Source organism: Vicia villosa, linkage group LG1, assembly GCF_029867415.1.
Source record: "Vicia villosa cultivar HV-30 ecotype Madison, WI linkage group LG1, Vvil1.0, whole genome shotgun sequence".
NCBI classification, from domain to species: Eukaryota; Viridiplantae; Streptophyta; class Magnoliopsida; order Fabales; family Fabaceae; genus Vicia; species Vicia villosa.
Window position 1 is genome coordinate 160,676,284 of NC_081180.1, and position 24,381 is coordinate 160,700,664.

Genomic DNA, 24,381 nt, shown 5'->3' on the forward strand with positions numbered 1-24,381 from the left:
AATATTCTCATACAAGAGTTTCATATAAACTCATGTTGTTTACTTGCAGTTTTTCAACAGTATCAATATGGTCAATAACTTTTCTTGAGACACTACTTCCCTAGCATACTTATATAAGAATTTTAATGCTACCATGAAGTTCAAGACGAAGCAATTGGTAGGCTATAATGCTATATGAAATTTCTTTAAGTAACATATTCTTATGATTATTTAATTAAGTGTTAAGAACATTATATTCAATTTTGTTTATTGATTAGTATATATTAATACAGACATGGATCTTCCATCACTTTCGTGACATTGGTAATTGGGATCATGAGAATGTGTACACTAAGGATTTTTCATGTTTTAACCTCTTCGCTTCGACTAAATGACATTGTGCCCATACCTCTATCGAGAGTTTCTTGATTGGCTACAAAACATGGATGTGTTCTTCTACCCCTATGATTGGCTACAAAACATGGATGTGTTCTTCTACCCCTATGATGATGCGACATACACATGTTTGATGAGATATTCTTCTATTTTGGTTGGATCAGATTTGGGTTATGTATGATTTAGTACATACTTGAGTTAGTCTTATATCAGTTAAGGTACATGCAGACTATTCCCATAAATCTAATTGTCACTACTCAACTTATGATGATTACTATAGAACAAGGTATGTTGAGAACTTGGACCATGCGTGGTCTACATGGGATTGAGGCTTATGTATCATACATGTTTAAGAGACTATGGTGGGATACAATATGTGTTTTTTTTTTTCATAATGTCACTTTTACAATGGTTTTCCACTCTTGAAGAATAGCCTCTGAGACCATATGGAGATGAAACACTTGTCGGGCCATCGACTGAAGATATGAGCGGTAATGTGAGTAGTTTGGTTGCTGCAAGTGCTCGTATCCAAGGCATGAGAAATGTGATAATGTTTGGTGGAAACTAAATTGTTGACCCGTGCGATGCACGGGTATTTTAGAATTGAAAAATTATGATATTTATTAAAAGTTGATATTTAATTTTTTATTAACATAATAAACTATATTATTAGTGTTAATTTATAACAATTACATCACATCAAGACGCTTTTTATTAATATTATTCTATTATATAATGTTATTTTTTATTTACCATAAAAGTTGAATCATTCATAATTTTATTAATATAATAACATAAAATTTTAATATTAATTTTAAGAATTTTTTGATAAAAATTTCTAAAAGTTAAACTTATAGTATTTTGAGGTTAAGTATATACCTTGTGTGTTGCATGATTTTTATTATAATATATTTATAAAAAAAATTTATGTTGAAATATGATTATTATTTTAAAAAAATTCATATTTTTGATAAATTATAATTTTACTAATAAATATGTGAATTTTGTGATGTTTTATGTCACTTGCTTCTTTTTTAATTTTTAAGGATCTTCAAAACATGATAACCATATAATTATAATTAGGTATAAAAACTTTAATAGTTCAATATTATCAAATTTCTCAAAGCAACATTGAAAAACACTTAAAAGAAAATATCAAAATTTCTATCAAACAAATATTTTATTTTTTAATAATTTAAATTTAAATTTTCTTTAATTTTTTATAATCTGCTACCTTATATATTAAAATTATTATCATTTGTATAAAATTTTGAAATTTAAATAATAGAAAAACTACTTAAAGTTTTTTTAATGGTCGAAAATCTACCATACCAAACAAAAGAATAGAGAAAAAATGAAAAGAAAAAGATTGATTTACCATGATTATATTTTAAACCACTTATTTATAAGTCCTTTAATCTCTAATGTGTTTCATAAAGAATATCACACATGTCTTTAATATTCTTGTGCATAAAAGCATATACTTCTATATTCTTGTTAAAATATCCATTTTTTACACCATCACCATCGAATTTGTCCATTAACATTCTTCAAATAATAAAATCCAAAATAAAATAAAAATAAATTATCTTATTTCTCAACTTAAAGATTATAAAATAAATTAATAGTAATTGTATTTTTTTTAGTTTTTTTTTTTGTGTTTAAGAAGTGTTATAGTCGTAAGTGTATATGATGTTTCATTTTTATTAAAATTGAAAGGATAAGAATAATTTTAAAACTGGTATCAAAATGAGTATACATTACAAAGGTGTTTTTGATAAGACTTATACATAATGAATTCTAAAAACTATTTTTTAGATCATTGTTGAAATCAAAAGTATAAGAATAATTATAAAATTAGAATAATTTTGAATCATATGAAATATAAAGGCGTGACATTTAGTCTTGATATGTGATATTTACTTCAGATGTGCGGTATTTAATCATTGGTAATAAGTTGGCTCATACACCGAGAGATCGTGCGCTCAACTTCAACAGATAATGTGAGGATCCCCTTGATGGATGATATGTAAGTACATCTTAAGTGCTCTTTGATCCTTGAGGTCTGTCTTACCACGGTGAACCCCCAATGGAAAACTCACCTAAACTTTTTCAAAAAAAAAACTACTATCTATAAAAGTTAATCGATATGAATTTTTATACAAATAAATATGTATGCAATTTGTTTAAATATTGTTTAAATGATCTAAATATTAGAGTTAAAAACATCTAAATACTTACATGAGGTGCAATTAGCAAATGAATAATCTTTTATCCTGCCACGAAAAAAAATTAATATTCAATACACATATATAAAGTAAGAAAAAGAAGATAAAATTTGAAAAGTAGCACAAATGTGAACATACAAATGTGAACATATGAAACTAAAATGTCATATTTATACTCATCTAGAGCTAGAGCAAGTATATCTGTAACATCCTTATATTTATATTATTAAGTATGAGAGGTATATATATATATATATATTTATTGGAAATCTTAATAGGATTTCATGTTGTATTCTAAATGGATCTTTCTATAACTATAGCTTTTGTATGTACTCAATATCAATTATTAACGTTTCATGCATGATATACTAGTCAATTATGTATGGGGTGTTACAGTTAGTATCAGAGCAGGTCGATTCTCGGCCGAGCCATGAGACATCACTAGCAATTCCTTTTCCTCCTCTCAAGTGTGCGTTGCTAGCCTGATTTTACTGAAATATCACTCAGTTGTTGAACTTGATCAACTCATCGACCGAGTGTGAGACAGTAGAATTACCGCAGAGCCGCCACGAGGACTCGTAAAACCTGCAAGGTTGTGAACCTAAGTTGTTGGAGTGAGATGAGTAATGAATTGTTGGACGTTTTAAGTGGATGATATTGGAGTCGTCAAGCTTAAGGAGAGCGTTTGACGCAAAGGAGTAATACCCGGTCGATAGAAGAGGATATGTATTTCTGTTCTTATCATTTTATATTTAAGTTCTAGAACTACGCTGGATGGAATATGAAATGATGTAGAAGCGTGAAATGCAGTAACCTAAGTTCTTGTTAGTTGTTGTTCGTCTGACCCCGAGTGAAACCATAGAACTACGCTTGGCGTTGAGTGTTTAGGCGAGTAGAACTAAGATCTATCTGGAACGTTAGTAGGATGGTCGCAGTTGAGTTGGTTGTTAGGAACCATAGTATTCCTATCTGGACTGGATTATCGTTAGAATCTCATGCATGCGTGGGACGAGTGGGTACGCGCACTGCATGGTGATCCGAAGTTGAACTTCAAATCTTCGTGCTTGCCGTGTTGGCTTTCCGAGTAAGTAAACCTTGATGTGTAGCACTCTCAGGTTTTAGCATCCTGAGGAGTGTGATTCGAAGGACTTGAGGAACGATGAGCCTATTGGAAGCCTGTTCAGACACTGGTCGGTTGTGACAGTAGGATACTCGTGGGGGTCATTATACGCCACTGAGGTAGTTTACCTGGATACATGGCCTCGGAGTTAGACCACCATGTTGGTACTACCAGACGGGTATAATGCCACAGTATCGCTATCGTGCACAAAGATGCATGAGCCATCTTTTTTCCGACATGTGTGGGACAAAGGTGATCTGAAGCTCAAGGTAGAATTCTGATTTGGCACTTGTGAGATGCAGATCCAGACTCTCATAAGGTATGTGGGATAAGGATCCATACGTCGCGCTCGATAGTAGAGGAATAACTAGGAAGCCGGTGGTGAAATGGATCAAGATCCAATACTATACTTATGGAGACTCTTAGTGATCGTGATCGCGTGAGTTAGTATCATATTGTACCTTGGGGACGTTCTTGTTTCATGAAGTGTTAAGTTAGAAATTTTGCATGAGTGTCTAGAGTGAAACTTATGTGCGGTCATGATATCCTCGTCAGCATGGTGAGTGGCTATCATGTACCATTGGCGACCGGTGATGGAATATACAAGTTGTATCTTGGATCGGCTCGATGTGTGATGTGTCCGATAAGGTATTGCTAGATACTCTGAATGGAGAAGTGTTAATCTTGGTAAGCATGGACATTTTAGTTTGAGAACTGCCAAGGAGTTTGTAAGAGAGATGTTCGAAGTGCAAAGTGCAAAGTGCAATTTCTTGCATTGTGGCTACACTCAGACCGTTGGAAGCACTGCAATGAAGGATGCAGCCGCCGAGGAAGTCAGTGTCTGATTCAGAGGTGGAACATACGTTAGATGACTGTGTGAATGGAGTGTGGGTATGGGAGGATCGTTATATCAGTAAGTCGCACGAGTTATCGGAGGTGATACTACGCTAAGAGAATGAAGGTGTATGGTTGGGTAGAAGTTGTGTAAAACTGCTAGAGTTATCATGAACTGCATTATATCGTGAAGGATTCGATATGCCGGTTGAGCAACAAAGATTTGTTGGAATGAAAAACATAGCAGATGTACACTGTGGAAATCAGTGACAAGGACGAAACTCTAAGTCAGTGAGTGTTTGGGTTTCAATGTCCTGAGGATGAAACGTGTACCTAAGTTGTGGTAGATGAACTATGTGGAATGGCAGAGTAAGTAGAAGCTTGATTCTGGAGGGTACGGAACTTCAAAGAGTAGTAGTCGATGATGGATGTATATAGAGTTGTGGCACGTGTTGTAATTGGACGACTGTAGATTAGGAATTATTGTGTATTAATGAGAGCTAAGTGAATTATGGATATAATGTGACTCAGAGGATTTCAAGGTGTATGACTTGTTGGGATCAGAGTAGCGCAACGGATCAAGGAAGAATCAAATAAGTCCGAGGTAGGAACGAACGGACTATTTTTGGGATTTTACGTTGGGATGAAAGTATCTTCCTAAGGGAAATTGTCGAAGCAGCGTTTTGTTCGTTCTAGTTTCTCAAGGATCACCATAACTCGATAGGTGTTGACAATGGACCAGCTTGGGAATACATTTTTGTGGATGGCATGCGGTCCGATGTTCGTAGGCCATCAGTTTAGCTTGCAAGTCACAAGGGTTGGACTGAGTATCAGACCGTCGAAATGCTGAAGGCTAGAGAGGGCATTCAGTTGGCGCAAGTTCTTTGTGGTTATGCCTTGTGTACTATGATTGTACAGGAAGACTGGTACAATGGTTACAGGTCAGTTGTTGAATTTCGCATCTTATCAGTAGAATCTTGTTCGAAGTTGTCGAATGTCAAGGCTATGGTTGCAAGATGATTACACCTTCGCGGTTTATGGTGACAGTTGATATGTCTAAACTGGAGTAAGGGTTAAAGTAAGGAGATTCAGTTGTATAGGTAAAGGTAAATTTGGGACAATCATCCTAAGACTTTGGGAACCGGAAATTAAGACCAAGGAATTTGGCTAACACCTAATGACATTGTATGGACTCGAGTGGAGAATAACTTGAAGTGTTATCGCAGAAGCGACGTAGTGGCGGTAATTCTCAAGTGGGAAATAATTCAAGGAGCTGAGTGAATCAGTAATGTTTGTTGAACGAGGGTGAACACACCAGAGAATGAAACGAAGGATATCCGACATGAGTGGATTATTGGAGTTTTTGAAGTTCTGGAGATTCAGTGCAGAGCAGTGAAGGTCAAGGACCCTGGAAGGATCTTTCCCCAGATATGTCAAGATGAAGTATCTGGATAGACATATTGCTTGAGAGTCAAGGTTCTAACCATGCATAGTGGGACGCAGGTGTTTTGGCAGATTATGTTTCTTCATATGGAATGACACTCAGGCAGAGTAATGATGTTATTTAAAGGATGAATGTAAGGAACATTCCATCCACCGATTGGAATAGACTTGGACAGTTGTTTCTGCGGTGGTTGAAAAGAATTCGAGGGAGAATTCAATTTAAGGGGGGGAGAATGTAACATCCTTATATTTATATTATTAAGTATGAGAGGTATATATATATTTATTGGAAATCTTAATAGGATTTCATGTTGTATTCTAAATGGATCTTTCTATAACTATAGCTTTTGTATGTACTCAATATCAATTATTAATGTTTCATGCATGATATACTAGTCAATTATGTATGGGGTGTTACAATATCAATGTAAATTATAACAGAAAAATTTATTATTAAAATTTGAGATTATTACAGTTATTATGGGAGTAGTTGAAAGATTGTTAAGGTTTTTTTTATAAATATAAATGACAATAATAATTTTTCAAATTGTAACATTTCAACTCACTAATTGTTTGGTTATATAATTTATAACATACCATTCAACTAAAGTATAAATGTGTTGTTGTATATTATTTAAATTTATTATAATTAAACGTTTTCATTAATATATATAATTGTCATAAAATGTATAATAGACCTATAAGTTATAAGAATTAGATGATAATGAAATTGTTATATAATTGCTTATTTAATGGTGGTTTTGTTGTATAAAAATTAATTCATAAATTTAGTATTTATTTATTCATTTATTCATAATTTAAGAAACTATTAAATATTCTAATGATATAGGAGATATCGTATAGAATAATTTTTAGGAGATTTATCAATAGATATTAAATTAAGTTAATAAAAAATTTAGAAATTAAATTAAGAAACCAAAAGCATTATACATATACGTTTTAATAATACCAAAAGTATTTATTTAAAAACTCATTAAATGAGATTATTTAATGGTGGAATTCAGAAACTCCCTCTAGTTGGGATTTTAAGGGAATAGAATTCACAAATATACTAAATAAAATTTAATGACTTTATTTAAAATATTAAATTAATTAATTGGTTAGATGTAGAAATAGTATAACGACAAAATTTTTGAAATTGATGTGTATAATGATAATTTTCCATTTAAAAAAAAATTATCGTAATTTGTTTTTTTTGAAAATATTTTTATTTATATTAATAAAGAATTAAAATAAAATGCTTATAAACTTTAAACTATCATGTCACTTCTCTCTCTCTCTCTCTCTCTCTCTCTCTCTCTCTCTCTCTCTCTCTCTCTCTCTATATATATATATATATATATATATATATATATATATATATATATATATATATATATATATATATATATATATATGATTAAATTTATTAAATCTATTTAATTATAAATTTTTCTTATGTATGTAGTATTATTAAATTATTTTATTTTAGTATACAAAAATTATAATAATATTAATAAGAATATTTATATAAATAATATAATAATGTAATAATATGTTAAAATCATGATAAATGATATATAGTTTTGATTTAATTATTAAATTTATTTAATTACAAATTGTATGTAATATTATTAAATTATTTTATTTTTTATTTAGCACTAAGAAAATTTATTTTAGTATACAAAAATAAAAAATAATAATAATGTTAATAATAATATTTATATAAATAATATTATTCTTAATAGTAATAGTTGAACACTATATTATTATTATTATTAGTTGATCAATTTTAAAAGAAATATAGAAATAGAGTAGGTATTAATTTTAAATTTAAAAAGTTAGAAATAGGGTTGGTGTTATAGTGGATATTAGAATGACATGTGTCTAGGTTGGTTTGAGAGAAAGTATTAGAATGACATGTGTCTAGGGTTGTCATCATGACAACCTTAGATTTATATTAAATAGATATAGATGAGCACATTTTATTTCACGATCTTGTGCTGGAGAATTTATGAAAGAGTAAGAATTTCTTCCAGCACGGTATAAAGGAATGGGTAGGTGGTGTGCGACGTGCTAGAATGTATTTTCATATGATGTATAGTGCTTAAGTACATTTGATATTATGAGTTTGTACATGATATTATGTATTATGTATTATGTATGACATGTTATATTACATTTTCTTTGAAAATTTCTCAACCCACCTCCTAACCTTCTTAGTCACCTCTGGCGAATTTACCAAAATACTTCTTGTTTCGGAAATACATTTCCGAAAACGTATTTTTATTGAAAAAAAAAGTGTTTTCAGAAATGCACTTCCGAAAACACGAAAAAAATGTGTTTTCGGAGATGCATTTCCGAAAACACCCCTTTTTTGAGTTTTCGGAGATGCATTTCCGAAAACACCCTTTTTGGAAGAGGGGGATGTTTTCGCAGATGCATATCCGAAATATTCCAAGACCAAATTGGTCTTGGAATGTTTCGGATATACACTTCCAAAAGAATTCAATAATTATTAAAAAATTAAAATCAAGGTGAATCAATACAATTAATAGGTATAAAATGAAAGTGAATCAATAAAATGAAGGTGAATCAATAAAATGAAGGTGAATCAAAATTTCCTAAACAATTTTAAAGTTAAAAATTATTTTACTAACTTATATAAATCAAAAACATCTTAATTTCATAAGTAAACTTTGAATTATATAAAATTAAATATATAATTTATTCATTAAATAAAATTAAGACAAAATCTTTTTTTAATTTTTTTAAACTAAATAAAAAATTATAACTTATTTTTAGTTATGAATCAGAATAGAAATATATAAATATATAATCATAATTATTAATTTTGTAAGTGAAATATATAAATATATAATATATAAATATATAAATATATAATAATTATTATAAATTAAAACACTCATTTTTTTAATTTTTTTAATTATTATATAAATATATAAATATATAATAATTTTTATAAATATATAATAATTATTATAATTATTATAATTATTATAATTATTATATAAATTAAAACACTCATTTTTTAAATTTTTTTTATAAATATATAACAATTATTATAAATATATAAATAAAAAATTATAACTTATTTTGTAAGTGAAATTATTTTAATTTTTTAATTAAAATTATTTTAAATTTTAAAATATGAATCAGGATAGAAATATATAATAACTATTATTCATAACTCATAAATTATATCAAAATATATAATTATTATTATTCTTTACTCATAAATTATATCAAATTTATGATATGTGAATTAATTAATATCCTAAAATTAATTTTTGAGATTTTTTTAGATTTTTTTTGTTGTTTCGGAGATGCATCTCCGAATTAGTCAAAATCCTAATTTTTGGGATTTTTTCGGAAATGCACTTCCGAAGTCTGGAAAAATTTAAAAAAAAAAATATTTCGGAAATGCATTTCCGAAGCGGGGTAAAAGGGGGTTTTCGCTGGGGGTGACCCCCATAGGGAGGTGGGTAAAGAAATTCTCTTTTCTTTAATATTTATAGTTATAACATTACTTTATATTGTCATGTTATGATTATTATTGATGTTTGTATGATAAAAAATGTTTAAATATAAGTACAACATGTATTTTGGTGTAATAACATGTAATTAGATTCTATAATATGAACACCGACTAAAGGAGTATTTCATACATCTGGGTAAATTTAGTAAAACAAAGACAAGTTTTATTTTACTTAAGGGATTAAACTCAAAATAATGCGATAGATTGTGCAAAAATTATAGTTTGAAATGAAGGCGGAGAAAAACACAAGAAAGGGGGAGATTGAATTGTGTTCTTTATCAAATTAAAATTCCTTTTCTCTAAATTCTTTTCTTTCTCTTAGTATCTCGTCTTCTGGATATGCTTTAATGTTGCGGAAGCATGTTTGGAATGGAGTTGCATAACCAATGAGATGTACATTTTAACTTCTTCATATCATCAAAACTTCTGACTTGTCACAGTACAGTTCTGAAGACATCATGCGTGAATGTTCTGAGTTAAATAAATTGTACAAAAAGTAAAAGACATGTTCATTTTTATCCTGGTTCACCTTCTGAATAAGGATACCTCCAGTCCACCCTCCTCAGGTGGTTTGCCTCTCAACAAAGGACTTAATACACTATAACTAAACTTGATTACACCTGCATGATCAACCGTCGTGACTAACAACCTGCACAGCCAACTGCTGTGACTAACCCTGCACAAGCTACCCGTGAGTGACTAACCCCTAGATGATTGAACCGTTCAGTGATCTCAGCGAGATATAACGTTCATCAATCTAGTAACCCTGCACAAGCCAATTGCTCTTGACTAACTACAATGGACTGTTCAGTGATATGATCCACAGATATAACATTCATTGACTCCTGCACAGCCAACTGCTGTGACTAACCCTGCATAACCAACCTACTGTGACTAACCCTAGATGATGAACTGTTCAGTGATCCCATCAGGATATAACGTTAATCAATCTTCTGGAGATTACAAGTGTGATTCTTAGTTAAGCAGGTGATATCCTATTCTCAATACATATGTTTACGACACACTGACTAGAAGTCACTTCTGGTGCCTAAACAATCTATCAGAAGTTTCCTAAGATATAACACAATACGAGCAAAAACTCTACGTGTTTTACAAATAATTTACAAGACATAATAAATAATCTTGTAGTCTTATTTTCTTCAACTTCTGGATGAGATCTATGCATGTCTGTTAATAAGCAGAATATGAGCATCAGCTCAAAATGTTGAGTGCTTCTTCATGCTGATCTTCGTCTTCAAATCTTCTTAAGCTGATTTAGAGCAACAGCTCTATTGTTGATTGCTTCTGATTTGATCTTCATCTTCTGAAAGCAAATTTAGAGCAACAGCTTCATTTTAGGTTGCTTCTTGAATTGATCCTCATCTTCAAATCTTCTTAAGCTGATTAAGAGCAACAACTCTTATTGTAAATTGCTTCTGATTTGATCTTCTTCTTCTGTTGCTTCCATACTGATCATGAAACTTGTTATAGCTGATAACACATTGACCGACTTCAGTAAACATGAAACATTTTTCGAGCAATAACTTAGTGTATTCAGTTTCTTTTGTCATCCAATATGAACAATGTATGGACTGATCAAGTATTAGTGAACTTCTTATGACTCCATTGGAGCGTATTGCATAACATGCAGGATTTCCTCTTTCACTCTTTTAGATTTTCTTCTCATAGGAATCTGATGTGTATTTCAACATAATTGATTCATCACACACTTCGTGTATATTTCCTCTTGATGGTGCAGCTTGATTAATCTTAATTCTCTTGCTCGCTCAAGCTGTTCTCACTTCATTTTCTCCTCTTTGCATAGGCATATTGTTTGTGTATAACAACACTATTGATTGATTCATCACATACTGAGTATGTGTTTCCGCTTGTGTAACTTCTGAAGCATGGTTTCACATTTTTCTTTTACGCTTTCATGCTCAGCTTCTCTTCTACAGATTTTCTCTCAGGATCTCTCTTTTTGTTTCACTCTGTAGATGCATTATGGATACATACTATGGATGCACACAATGGATGCACACTTTCAAGTTTGAATTTTGATATATATATATATATATATATATATATATATAGCTTGATGTGTTACCGTTGGAAACTAGCTATTGAAGATTGCTTTAAATGCTTTGTCTCGATTTAATCAGTAATGACAAGTGTTGTTCGCGGCAGAATCTTATCTCTAGCGTGATGATTACAGTTGGTAGCGTGTTTCCTTAGTTAAGCTTGTCTTTCCAACGCGCTGCATGTGGGTTGCTTCTTCAATCAACCTTGGGAGTTTTTCCATTTAATTGTTGCAACCGTTTTGCTAATGACGATGTTTGTAACGATTTTTCTTTTGATTCTGAACTTTTGTACTTTGTAGGATGAAGTGGTATTTTATTTTCTTGTCTGCGTGTGCCTTTGTTGTTGTAGCTTTTTGTATATCACTGCGTTATTCTATCAGAACTTCTGATCTTCTATTCATGTGATCTTCTTGTTGTAACGGGTCTTCATGTATATTGATATTTCTGTTCAAATCCTTGAAGCTGGTCTTGTTGAATTCAGAACTTATGATGTTGTGCTTGTCTGATGCTGTGCTTTTCTTTTTGATTTTGTCGTATAAGGCTTATAGCATAATATATGCATACTCAATGAAGTCATTAGTAATAAAATTGTTACTCACAAAATATATATTTGTTATCATCAAAACTAGATTCTGAACATAGATTCTCAATCTTGTTCTAACATGAAACACATTTGATACTAAAATTGAAAATGTAAAGAAATATGTAAAGAACTTTAATGCAGTAAATGACTAAAAGTAAAAGATACTTAATTCATAAATGGAACACAAATGCATACATTTTCATCTCACTCTTTTCCTCTCACAATTGGATACTTTGATTATATAGAATTTGTGTGAAATTGCGGACCCCTAAAACTATAAACGAACATTGCTTATATATTAGTCCTAACGTAACCATCTACAACGGTCGACTTAGTAATCTTCTCCATGTTCCCAACACCGTGCAACCTTCTCCTCTGCAAACTTTACATCTGTTCTCGGATAACCGTCTAATCTTATCCGTTTATCCTTGTTCGAATGCGTGCAATTAGTAATATTACGCTGGAAACTCCAAATTTCACTAAGTCTAAAATTTACGTATCCTTGGTCTTTAAACTAATAATTGTTTGACCAAGGTTAACATCACCCCCCAACGGGGTGAATCACCAAATTCGTTAGATCTTATGGTCGAGACTGATCATTTCGATCGAAGACAAAACCTATGTCAACAACTATTTTTTCAAGATTAGTTCTAATCTTCAGAACTAATGCTTGTGTCGAAAACCTGAGATAACAAACTTACAATACATGAAAACTTGTATACATTGATATGTTTCTTAATTGTAGTTCACAATACAAAATAGTTAACTTTTACCCATATCTAGACAAAAATAATTATAACCTAGTTGCAGTTTAGTACAACAAGGAAAATTTCATTTTTTAGGATCAATATTGATTTTGCATTGTCTTATTTGAAGGGGAAAATAGATCAATTGAATGGTCATTTCTGCTACAGTGATATAAGAAAGATGGTTAGCATTGAGTATCGTCTTCCATCAATCGACAATGTTCGATGTGTTTATTGCACCTACATGCAACTTCAAAATGACGAATCATATTTTTAAAATATTTTTGTCAATGTAATTTCAATGAGTCTGTCGAGTTAGACCTTATCCTGATCAGATATGTTTATATTATTTGTTCGAACTTGATCCATTATAGAACATTTGATGAAATCGTAGTGTGCAATGTTGAATCCAATAAAAAAACTAGTAAATCCCTATCATAATTTTATTTGTGTTTGTATTGGTCAAAAAGTACAAGAATGCTTGTTACCCCTATAAGGAAAAGGGAACTCAGAGGCTTTAGTATTTTTGTAAAAATAATAGTGGTTATGGCTTGTCCACGATGGCAAGAATCCCTGCACAATGGTGATTATGGTGGTTTAGAGGACCTGCTCAAGTAAGGTGAGAGGCTTTGTATATATGTTGATTTCTTGGGTATAAGCGTATACGTTGTGATATGTCTTTCTCCCGCTATGGGAGAAGTATTTATAGAGGCCTTTTGGGCCTAGGGTTTAGGAAAACCTAATGAGCGGCAACCGTCCCCTCATGACTATGAGAGATTGTTGACTACATATTCTTCAGGGAATCATGGAGAGCTTCTTTTCCTCGAATTAACAGGAGACAACGTTTGTACACATCATCAGTCTCACAGGTAAGTCCCCATGTTCTGTATGAATGTCACCCAGGAGACATCGCTCTTAGGCTGAGACCCCAAATCCTCCCTTGTTTAGGACTCTCACAAATAAAACAATACACGTTCCCTCAAGCACAAGGACTTGGTAAAAAGACAAAGTGTTTTCAAGGCTTCTTCCGTTTGTGAGGTATGTCCCTTAGCTTTGGGTGTGTCCCATAAATTAAGGTGGCCTTATTTAATGAGAGGAGAATTCCTCGGCTTAGGAGGAGTCCCTTAGCTGAAAGGGACCTTATTTAATGAGAGGCAAGTCCCTCAGCTTGGGCCGAGCCCCTCAATTGAAGGCAACCTTTTTTCTTTGCATAAGCCTTTAATCGAGGGATGAGTCATCTTCATCTCCCATATGTCTCCTGACTAGATAAAAATGTAAACTAGGAATGTCAATCAATCATTCAGATGGTCATGCTTACTTCCATTTAATATAAGTAATGACAGCCTGTTTTTCGAGACCTTAAACGCTAGTGGCACATGTTAGAAATGTACTAAGTTTTTCAAAATTATGAAGGAGTCTAAAGGTTCCCTCGTGGTTCCAACTCCCCTAGAAAAGCTTTCTTCTTTTATCTTATTTGCTATATTTTTCTCCCTACTTCTGCAAGTTCATCCAAATTACCTGATTCCCAACTTCTCATCTCTCCTGATTCCTCATTCATAACCTTCTTTCCAAGTATAAATTTCCCTTTCTTTCATTTTCTATCGTGAGTATGGTTTATGAAGAGACATTTGAAATAGGGCTTAGGTTTGCATAGGGTCGTAGGTGTTAGGCTTCCTACGTCATCTCGCCTTCGCAAGATTCTTTACTAGCTCCTGATAGCTAGTAATAGAGGCACGAGGTAGACCCATATAAAATTTCAACTTCCCTAATAGTTCTATGATGGTCAAATGTGTGTGGATGGATGTGACATTCTCGTAGGATCATTGCGCCTATCAAACTTGAGCTAAGATGGAGGTTTGAATCCTTCAGGGGCAGGCATTCCCCATATCTCGTTTGATAGTGGTTGGGGATCTATCACATCCATCTGCTCTTGGGGATTGGACTCCTGCCGGCGTTATCTAATGTTGGGGACATCGTCCTCCAATGTCTATTTATGATGGTGTAATTTGTCCATGGCAGCACGCATCTCTGCCAGGGTAGGGTGTTGGCATCACTTCTACCGCTGGTACCTTTTGATGTTGGGGATGAAGCTCTCCTATTAACCATGGTCGAAGGTGGGTAAGTGTAGGAGTGGAGGATAATAGTTAATAGGGTGATGGTTACGAAGAATGAGTGGCCATTGTGAGTTTTATCGGGGTGTCATTGTACATGTCAAAAATTAAAGTTGTGTGTGTTACCCTCTGCAAAGGTAGGGACACTCAGAAGCTTTAGTAGTTGTATAACAAATAATGGTGGCTAGAACTTGCCCACTACGGTGAGAAGCCTTCTACGAAGGTGATTATGATGGTTTAGAGGACCTGGTCATTGAGGTGAAAGGCTCTTTATATATGTTGATTACTTGGGTATAAGCTATGAGTTAAGATCTGTCTTTCTCCCGCTGAGAGAGAAGTATTCATTGAGACCTTTTGGACTTAGGGTACCCTAAATGTGACAAACGCCCCCTCATAACTAAGAAAGATTTTTGACCACCTATTCTTGAGAAAATCATGGAGAACTTCCTCTCCTCTAACTAACGGGAAACAACTGTATTGTACAAGTCATCAGTCCCATGGGCGAGCCCCCAATTTTGTGCGGATGTTGCTGAAACGACATCAATCTTAGGCGGAAACATCGAAGCTGCCATTATTTAGGACTCTCACAAATGTAGCACTACAGTGTTGAATTAATATTTTTAATTTATGATGTACTGTTGTGGTTGATAATGTATTGTGTTGGATTTAATTTTATTTAATGGATTGTTTATACTCAATGTTTTTTACTAGGTTTACATACATTCAAATTTTAAAATCCAAATCCTTTAAAAACAAGTTATGGATCCTAAAATTCAAAGATTTTTTGGAATTTCGAAACGTTTTTGTAGGAATGAAATTCACAAAATCTACATTTAAAAAATAAATATGTCTAATTTTCAACCCTAATATAAAAGAGAAGTAGATTATACATCGGCCATAAGAGATGTTGTAACGTAAGAGATACATAAGGAGCATGTTTGTTTTAGCTATAAAAAAATAGATTTTTTTCTTTTTGTATTTTTTAAAATAGATTTTTTAAAACCGTTTTTCAAAATAGTACAAGTTTTTTTATAGTCGTTTTTTCTAAAATGGAACACTAATTTTGACATTTTATAACATAAACATACATTATTTAAAATAGCTTCAAAATTAAGTGATTTTTTGAAATTTTGATATCCTTATTTTTTTTTCATAAATTGATGAAATACCTAAAATCACATTTTAAGAATAACTATTCAAACAAATTTTTCATTTGAAGCTTTTATAAAAAGTTTCTTTGTAAAAATAAATTTCACAAAATTATGTAATACTATAAAAATGATTTTTAAAAAAAGACAAAACAAACAGGTCCAAGATGGCTATAAAGAATGTGCTTCAAATGTTCCACATAATAGAAAAATCATTCAAACTATATAAACATTGTCATTTACCTTGGGTTTCGAATAAATTGACAAATAATGTCTATCTCAATATGGTCTAAACATTCATATCTACAAAGATATCAAATAAATGAAGTACTGATTAAATTTAGTTATTATATGATCTAAATATTCTATTTACAAGCCCAAAAAACACTTCTAATATACTTCAACTTAAAAATTGGTTTCCGCATCCACCCTATCGAAAACTATTCTTAGAACTCATTTAGTGGAGGATGTGGTAGTAGATAGGATGATTTGGCAAGAAGAGAAAAACGGTGATTATAGTGTGAAATCGGGGTATAGATTATGGTGAAGGATGCAAAACAATATTCGTCACTATGGTATTGAAGGTAATTGGAACAATCTTTGAAGTATTTTAACACCACCTAGAGCTAAGCATTTGTTATGGCGGATATGTAGGGACTGCCTCCCGACCCGTTTTAAACTCAAACAACATCATGTACAATGCCCGGTCTTGTGTCATTGGTGTGAATTAAAAGATGAAGATGAATGGCATGTGTTTTTCGGGTGATTTTTTACTAGTCAAAGTTGGCGGGCAACAGGTTTGTCATCTATAATTGAACCCCGTTTAAATACTTTCCACGATGCTAAGTTCCTTATTTTGGATGTTTGTAGTCGTGAGGGCCGTAGGAATGCGGGTAGATTTGCGGTTTTGCTTGAGACTCTTTGGAGTAGAAATAATGTGGTGTGGCAAGAAACTCGTGAAGATGCTATGCGGATTGGTTTACAAGCCCATCACAATTGGTACGATTGGTTTCTAGCCATAGAGAAGCATGAGTCTACCGTTACTACTAATTGTTCAGAGGTTTGGGTTCCGCCTACGGTTAATCAAGTGAAGTCCAATGTTGACGCAACTTTCAATAAGGTATATGGTTCTACCAATAGAGGATGGTGCTTTAGAGATCACTTGGGAAGATTTATCACAGGAGGGGTGTCTTGGGATGTGGGTTCTCTTTCCGTCATTGAAGTTGAAGCCACCGCTTTGAAGGAAGCAATTCAAAATGCCATCTCCCTTCATTTATCTCATGTTATTTTTGAAAGTGATTGTCAAATTGTAACTAAGTCTATTCATACTAAAATTGTAGGTAACTATAAATTTAGCCTTATTATTAGGATTATTCAGAACTTGTTGCTTTTTTTTCCGAACTTTGAGGTAAAGTTCATTAAACGCCAAGCGAATTCGATTGCCCATACTTTAACTAAGGCGGCCAATTCTTGGTCTAGGCGTAGTTTTTTTAATATGGTACCTCTTTGTATTGATCATTGTTTAAGGAATGAAAGTCGTTAAATTTGTTGCTGTAAATAAAACTTAAAAATTAATTTTTTTTGTTTGGACACTTTTTCAAAATCAATTCTCCTACTCCAAAAATAATAGAAGCTACAATTCCTAGCTTTGAGTTTAGTAGAATGAATTCTACATATATTATATATTATTTATTACGACTCTTTTAAATTTTCCTTCTTTATCCTCTTTAATTTTCATCAATCACTTCTTTTCTTTTTTATTTGTATTAGAACCCAATTCAAAATCAATTTTGTTAAAACTATCGAAACAACATTAATTGATAACAATCACTTCTATATCATTGTATCCAAACATAAATCAATTACTCTAAACTTAATTTTGTTAAAATCAATTCTACTAAATTCAATTCTCTCAGAATCAATTCTGCTCACCGTCAATCCAAACACACCATTAAAAGTTTAGTCATTCAACCCAGTTTGCTTAATGCTTACACAATGCATACTTACTTTATTTGAAGAATACTTACTTTATTAGAAAAATGGCATGCAAAAAATGGTAAGAATCTTCAACATCATACAGAACGTGTCGACATCATATTACTTCATTTCTCCCTCCTTACAAATATATCTTACACTAATGTAAAATTTCAAATTCAAACTTGAATCTCCTTATTTCCTCCTCCTTACAAATACTTATATGCTCACTATAAAATAACAAAATTAAAATAAAAATTATCAACTTTTTATTCATTATTTTTTTACAAGTCCACTTGCTATCATTTAAAGAGTTGTTCTTTCTCCTTTTCTTTTGTTCGACTCTTTTTTTTGTTACAAAATAATTTAGGTGAGTTGAGTTATGGGGGTTCATCAGATTTAGACAGACCATAAGAGCAAGAAAAAGATGACAATTAGAGTAAAATCCTTATTTATAAGTTAAAAAAATGAAAAATTAAAATCTACAGAAATATCAATAACTCGCAACTAATACCACAAATTCAATGCTAACACATATTTGCAGGAAAGGAATAACATAAATAAAATTAAGGGACCAAAAACACAGTCTCTAATGCTTGGTGACTTGGTGACCACGGTCACTACACTGACACAGAAGTTGAAGTAGAGAGAAAAGAAAAGAGACAGTTGTTTTGAGAAGCATGTATGCCATTATTTCATAATAATGCAATGAAATGAAAAAATATACAAGATGTGGCAGTTACCATGTAATGTAAGCCAAATGTTATTCAACTCTGTTGATGAGTAGAAATGAATCAAGATTCAATGCAGATCAAAAAAGAAGAAAAACATGGGCATTGCCATCATAATGAATTATGTCCTTGGATAACTTACATGCCCAATCATCAATGATTTCCCGGATAGAAGGTCACTCTTTGCTCGGTTATGGCACATAAATGCGTCAAATTGGTGGACTTGTCTGGCTTTTTGGCGGACGTGGTGAATTGTTCCGCACCAACGGATACTTATCAAAGGGAAGGGAATAACTTAAACCAAAAAAATTAGTCAATATCTGGCAATGGCATTCTCCAATAATTCCATGCGTTGTAGTCCTCCTGCAATGTTCGGATATTAAAACTCAAAATTCTCCAGGGTTAAGTTCAAATTTGACATTAAAATGGGGGAGGTATGAGATGATTTGGCACCTGCTCAACCATAGAAGTAGGCGGAAACATGTCATTGACGAGGGTATGTAACGACGTATATGACTTTGCGCCAATACGTTGACTAATAGCCACCTCGCCCTGTAAGTTTTCACAAGATTTAGTTGGTGTTAGTGAAGAACTAAAGAAAATACTAATCATCTGAAATATTAATCAAGAAAACACACCTTAGGGTTAATAATGAATATTTTTCCCTTTGGGATTCCAATCTTCCTATAACTAAGCTCATCTGTGTCTCTATTGCCAAACCCCGCATAGAATGGATTATAATCAGAAGGGAAAAGTTTTTTGATATCCTGCAAAAAAAAAAAAAAAAAAAAAAAAGATTGTTGGTAAGAAGACACATTCTAAGAGCATTTCCGAGATATACAATGTCATGGTTTTGGGCTCCAGGAGTTACCTCTAGACAAGCAATCTTGAATTCATGAGGTGCTCTTCTTATCACTTCCATCCAAATGGGTACCAAACACACAAAATAACAAGTTAGAGACTTGAAAAACACCGCGCATAAAAAGAACAGATGATACGAACACAAAGGTAATGCATTGTTATTGTTAGGTTTTTGGTAAGTCGTAAAGCCCTCTGGCAATAGTTATTTTTAAAAATATGTCATGTGTTACTCTATTCATATTTTTTTAATCATTACTGAAATTGTGTTTTTCTCAACGCCACCTTCGAAAGAAAATAGCAACCCTCTCTTTTGAGCCGAGGAAATAGCTATAAGTTCACATGATATTGACAGTAATATGCATGTCTATCATCACATAGTTAACAAATGATTACATAATCACATGAAGTACATATATAGTAGTATCCAACATATCTTCAATTAATCTCATTTTAAAAGTGCCTCACCTTCTCGGAAAAGTGAAGGAAATAATCCATCGGGAGAAATAACAACAGGTCCATTGGGTAAGGTTTTTCCATCCTGCAAATATACAGATGTTCTATTTAGCTAAAGAAATATCATGACAGTGATTACCTCATTCAAGGTGTAGAGCTACTTGAAGCAATGTACTTGCCAAATGCCAATAGTATTCTATGGGCCAATTTAAAATGTCCGAGAAGTCCGAAAATCCCAACCACAGGGCAATATAACTTTGTAACTGTCTGTGATGTTGATTTTTTTGGAGGGCCGGAGGGGTATAGTGATTTTAAAATAGTCCTTCAATTATGAACTTTAATATATAGAATTCGTTTATATGCTATATTATACTGATCTATGTTAATATAATACCTGTTTCAGGTTAAGTAGGAAGTTCCTCGTTAGATATGCCTGGACAATTGCACGGGCACTCAGAAACAGCAGCTGGTATCCGTTTTCCTGACATTAAATCCAAATTTAAGCATTAAATACTAATTTTCTTGAGACAAATCACTGTAACTACAGGTATCATGATAACAACATCCATAGCTGTATTTTACTTTTGAAAGACAGTAAAAGTTTTGCTGCTAACCATTTAATTTATTTACATACCTTAATGGCAGAGAAGAGCCTTGCCACCCCAGATTGTGTCCAATCTTTGCCAACCAAAGGCATGAACTGTCCTAAAACATCAGACCTAAAAGAAGGGAAAATAAGAATTTGATTTTTATTCTCAAAACTATTGAGTACTTTTCTCAAAAGTTTACAATAATAGCTTCAGGAAAAAAACTATAGATGTATCATAGAATAGAATCACTTTTATTTTAAGCTTCAAATCCAAATGGACGCTTTGTAGCCTAAGAAGCGTTATTAATAGCCTTACTTTGTAATAGTTCCATCAACATCTGAAATTACAATTCTTGCATTCCACTTCCATAAGTATATATGAGCATCAACCTGTTTCACACAATTGGAATATCTTAATAAACAAAACTTAATTACTGTATATAACTTCATTTGAGAACATAAACAGTCAATGAATGTCACAAAACCTGTTGTGTTCCCAGAACCCTTGTAGAGAAACTGAAGGTTACTGTATTTTGACCGTCTTTAAGATTCAACGATGCTATCTGTTCATTGGTGGGAACATTTGTCCTTACAAATTGCTTACGAGGAGAACCTTCGGAACTCGATGTTGGAGTTGGTTCTACAAGGGCCCCAGACTCGGAATCTAGAAATACCTCCTCAGTTGATACATTACTATAAGTGTGCTCAAGTGTCTTGACCCTTCGAAAAGGAATAGGCCACAGTCTCCATCTGCGTCCAGATGTAGGTGATCGTTGATCAAGTTCCACGGGAATTGCATCTTTCCGCTCAAGAGGTAAATTTGAACCAAATACAGCCTTTCCGAGAACAAGAGGAGCGGCCTTTTCCCACGTCAAGTACATCTCTTGAAACTTGATAACAAGATTTTGATTTTTAATTATTGACAGTGCAGAATTTGTAAAATACTCTTCCGATACTCGATGCGCTTCAAACACTCCAGCAGCAGCTTCCAAACCCATACCCGCCTTAAGTTCATGACCACAAAGAGAAATCTCAAATCCTGCATATTATAAGATGAATCAAGAGTAAATAACTACCGAGTAATATAAGACAAGTACTGAATCCAAGAGCAACAACTTTGCAGCATAGGGCTTACCCAAACCAGAATGGATTTTGTCACCTTTACTTGAAGTTTCCGTTTGAGGTTCCACCACCTCACTTGCATTTTTACTAATATCCTCGAGTGAAGTGGTTTGACGACTATCATCTTCTCCACCATTTGATACGGACATGCGAACTTGTTCATTATTCCTTTCAGTATCATCAATGACAGAAGGAGAGCTGGAAGCAGAATCAACTTCTCCTGATGCTTCCTTTTCAACCTCTTGATCTTGAAGTCTCGATTCCGACTTTGGAGATTTATGACCACCAGAAGAAGTAGGACTACTTGTGGAGGATAACCCGTCAATATTTTGCGACTTTTCAACGCTCTCCTGTTTGTTTTCATCAACTACAGGAGAACTTGCATCAGATTGTATAACTATCTCTCGTTCATTTTCATCAACTACAGGAGAACTTGCATTAGATTCATCAGATGAATTCTTAACCTTCAATAATGAACCAGAGCGTTGCAAGTCAGGGCTTCCAGTCTGCTGCCCAAAATCCTGTAGCTCCAAACAGCTTTTGAAGACACTCTCTTTCTTGAGACCAGATGCAACCACCCCTTCTGAATCAGTTATCGTAAGACGATCTTGAATTTCGACCACCAGAGTTTCTCGTGATTGACAAATACTCACCTCCTCTGTTTGACAAACTTCAAGTGGGGCCGTGGAGGTGATATCATTACCATTAGTGTCGCGTCGAATGGATTGAACGTCATCTGCTGAAACCTCCAACTGGGTAATATAATCAGCAGCCCAAGCAGTTTCACCGGAACTAAACTCTTCATTTCCTTCACATATATCAGTCTCCTCCGCCGGGCCGAGATGAAATTGAGGATTTCTTAACTGGACATTTTCCTCATTCTGCTCTGATTCCGAGATAGGAGCCGTCAATATATGACCGTCAACACTCACCAAGACCATCTCAGGCTGAGGACCCTTTGAGTCCACGGAATTCTCTCCCTCTAGAGTCTCATACGAGTTAGACCCGTAATCCGATAAATCAACTGAATCATCAAAAGAATCATGAAAATCGTAATATCTCCCATCAGACTCCGTCCTTTGAATTCGAGGCACAACCGATGAACTAACTTCACCTTTCAACCGAAGCACCCCAGAATCCGAGATACTATGATCAAGTACATGATGACCATTACTCAAAAAACCACCACTTTTCTTACTAGAATCCTGATCAAGATTAACCCCTTTCTCCTCATCCACCTCCTTCACAAAATAAGCCTCCCCAGAATTATCAAGATACATATGAAAATCAGACTCAACACCATTAACACTTATTCTAACAACCTTTTCAGCACCTTTAAGAACACCTTGAAATTTACCAAACCTAACATACCAAGGTGTACTTCTAAATGTACCATCTTGTTGCTGAACAACAATCACATCAACAGCACCACCAAAGGGGTGAAAAGGAGTAGCAACTGAGTACACACCTTGGCTTATCAAACTTCCAACTTTCCCTACCACATTCATTTTTTTCCTCACACCCAAAAAACAAAAACCTCAAACCTTGCTTCCAACAAACACAAACATAAATTTTTCCCCCAAACTTTGTCTCTTAACAATGATTACTGTCCCTAATCAACAACAACAACAATAACAACACTGCATGTCAAACATGAACTAGTTTATTTTTTGGGGGAAAAAACATAATGACCGATTTAATAATCAACAATTAACAATCAACAATTAACAATCCAAAGTTGAAAAATGAAAATCAGTACACTTACAGATTCAGAAAATTGATGGCGATTTGGAAGTTTTCTCTTTGAAACGATGATGTAATGAATTAAAGGAATAACTATTTGAATCATCCACGTCTTGTTCTAAGGTGGTTAAGAATTGAATTTTCGTGGAGGCTTGAATGAAAGTTTGAATTTTTCTGGATTTGGATACCAGAAAAACGAAACCCCACACAACCCCGTTTCAGTGCCACGCAATTCAATAGTTATAGTTATTCATTCCTATAATCTTCGATAACTCCGTTTCTGCAAAACTATATTACGGGAATTTTGTGGATAATGTATTCTATATGGGACTTTTTGGTCTTTGTCGTTTGTTTTTGGGGTGTGTGATGCACCGACCACCTCGTATGAACGAGTTAAAGTGAGCAAAATGTAACGAGATGTTGTCGGAAAGACGAGAATGTCCCTAAAATGTTTAATTCATTTGAAAATTATTGTCTTTGTCCCTACCAACTTTGTTACAATGGTTTATTCTTCGAATATTATTTTGTATATTTTTATCTATCAAATATATGTACATATGAAAGAATATATATTTTAGGATTTTAATGGACATTTAAGGTAAAGTAATTTTAAACTATTGTCCATATAAAATTATTATCACGTTATGTCGTACTAGTACAATTAATTTTAAATTTCAGTT

The 24,381-nt window shown here is 33.1% G+C and overlaps 1 protein-coding gene across 3 annotated transcripts; it reads right to left on the bottom strand.

The window, feature by feature from the left end:
* Positions 1-18,920: 18,920 nt before the first annotated feature.
* Positions 18,921-24,045, bottom strand: LOC131644538 (phosphatidate phosphatase PAH1-like). Of its 3 annotated transcripts, none has more exons than XM_058915066.1 (11): positions 23,724-24,045; positions 21,972-23,564; positions 21,322-21,875; positions 21,153-21,226; positions 20,882-20,966; positions 20,642-20,728; positions 20,260-20,332; positions 19,805-19,848; positions 19,572-19,700; positions 19,387-19,485; positions 18,921-19,296 (listed from the first exon to the last, which is right to left on the bottom strand). In XM_058915066.1, the coding sequence occupies exons 2-11, from the start codon at positions 23,464-23,466 to the stop codon at positions 19,243-19,245; spliced, it is 2,694 nt and encodes an 897-aa protein (XP_058771049.1). In that variant the 5' UTR covers positions 23,467-23,564; positions 23,724-24,045; the 3' UTR covers positions 18,921-19,242. The 3 variants fall into 3 exon arrangements, with proteins under 3 accessions (XP_058771049.1, XP_058771048.1, XP_058771047.1); XM_058915065.1 differs by having other exon boundaries at positions 21,972-23,598; XM_058915064.1 differs by having other exon boundaries at positions 21,972-23,570; positions 23,724-24,044.
* Positions 24,046-24,381: the final 336 nt, after the last annotated feature.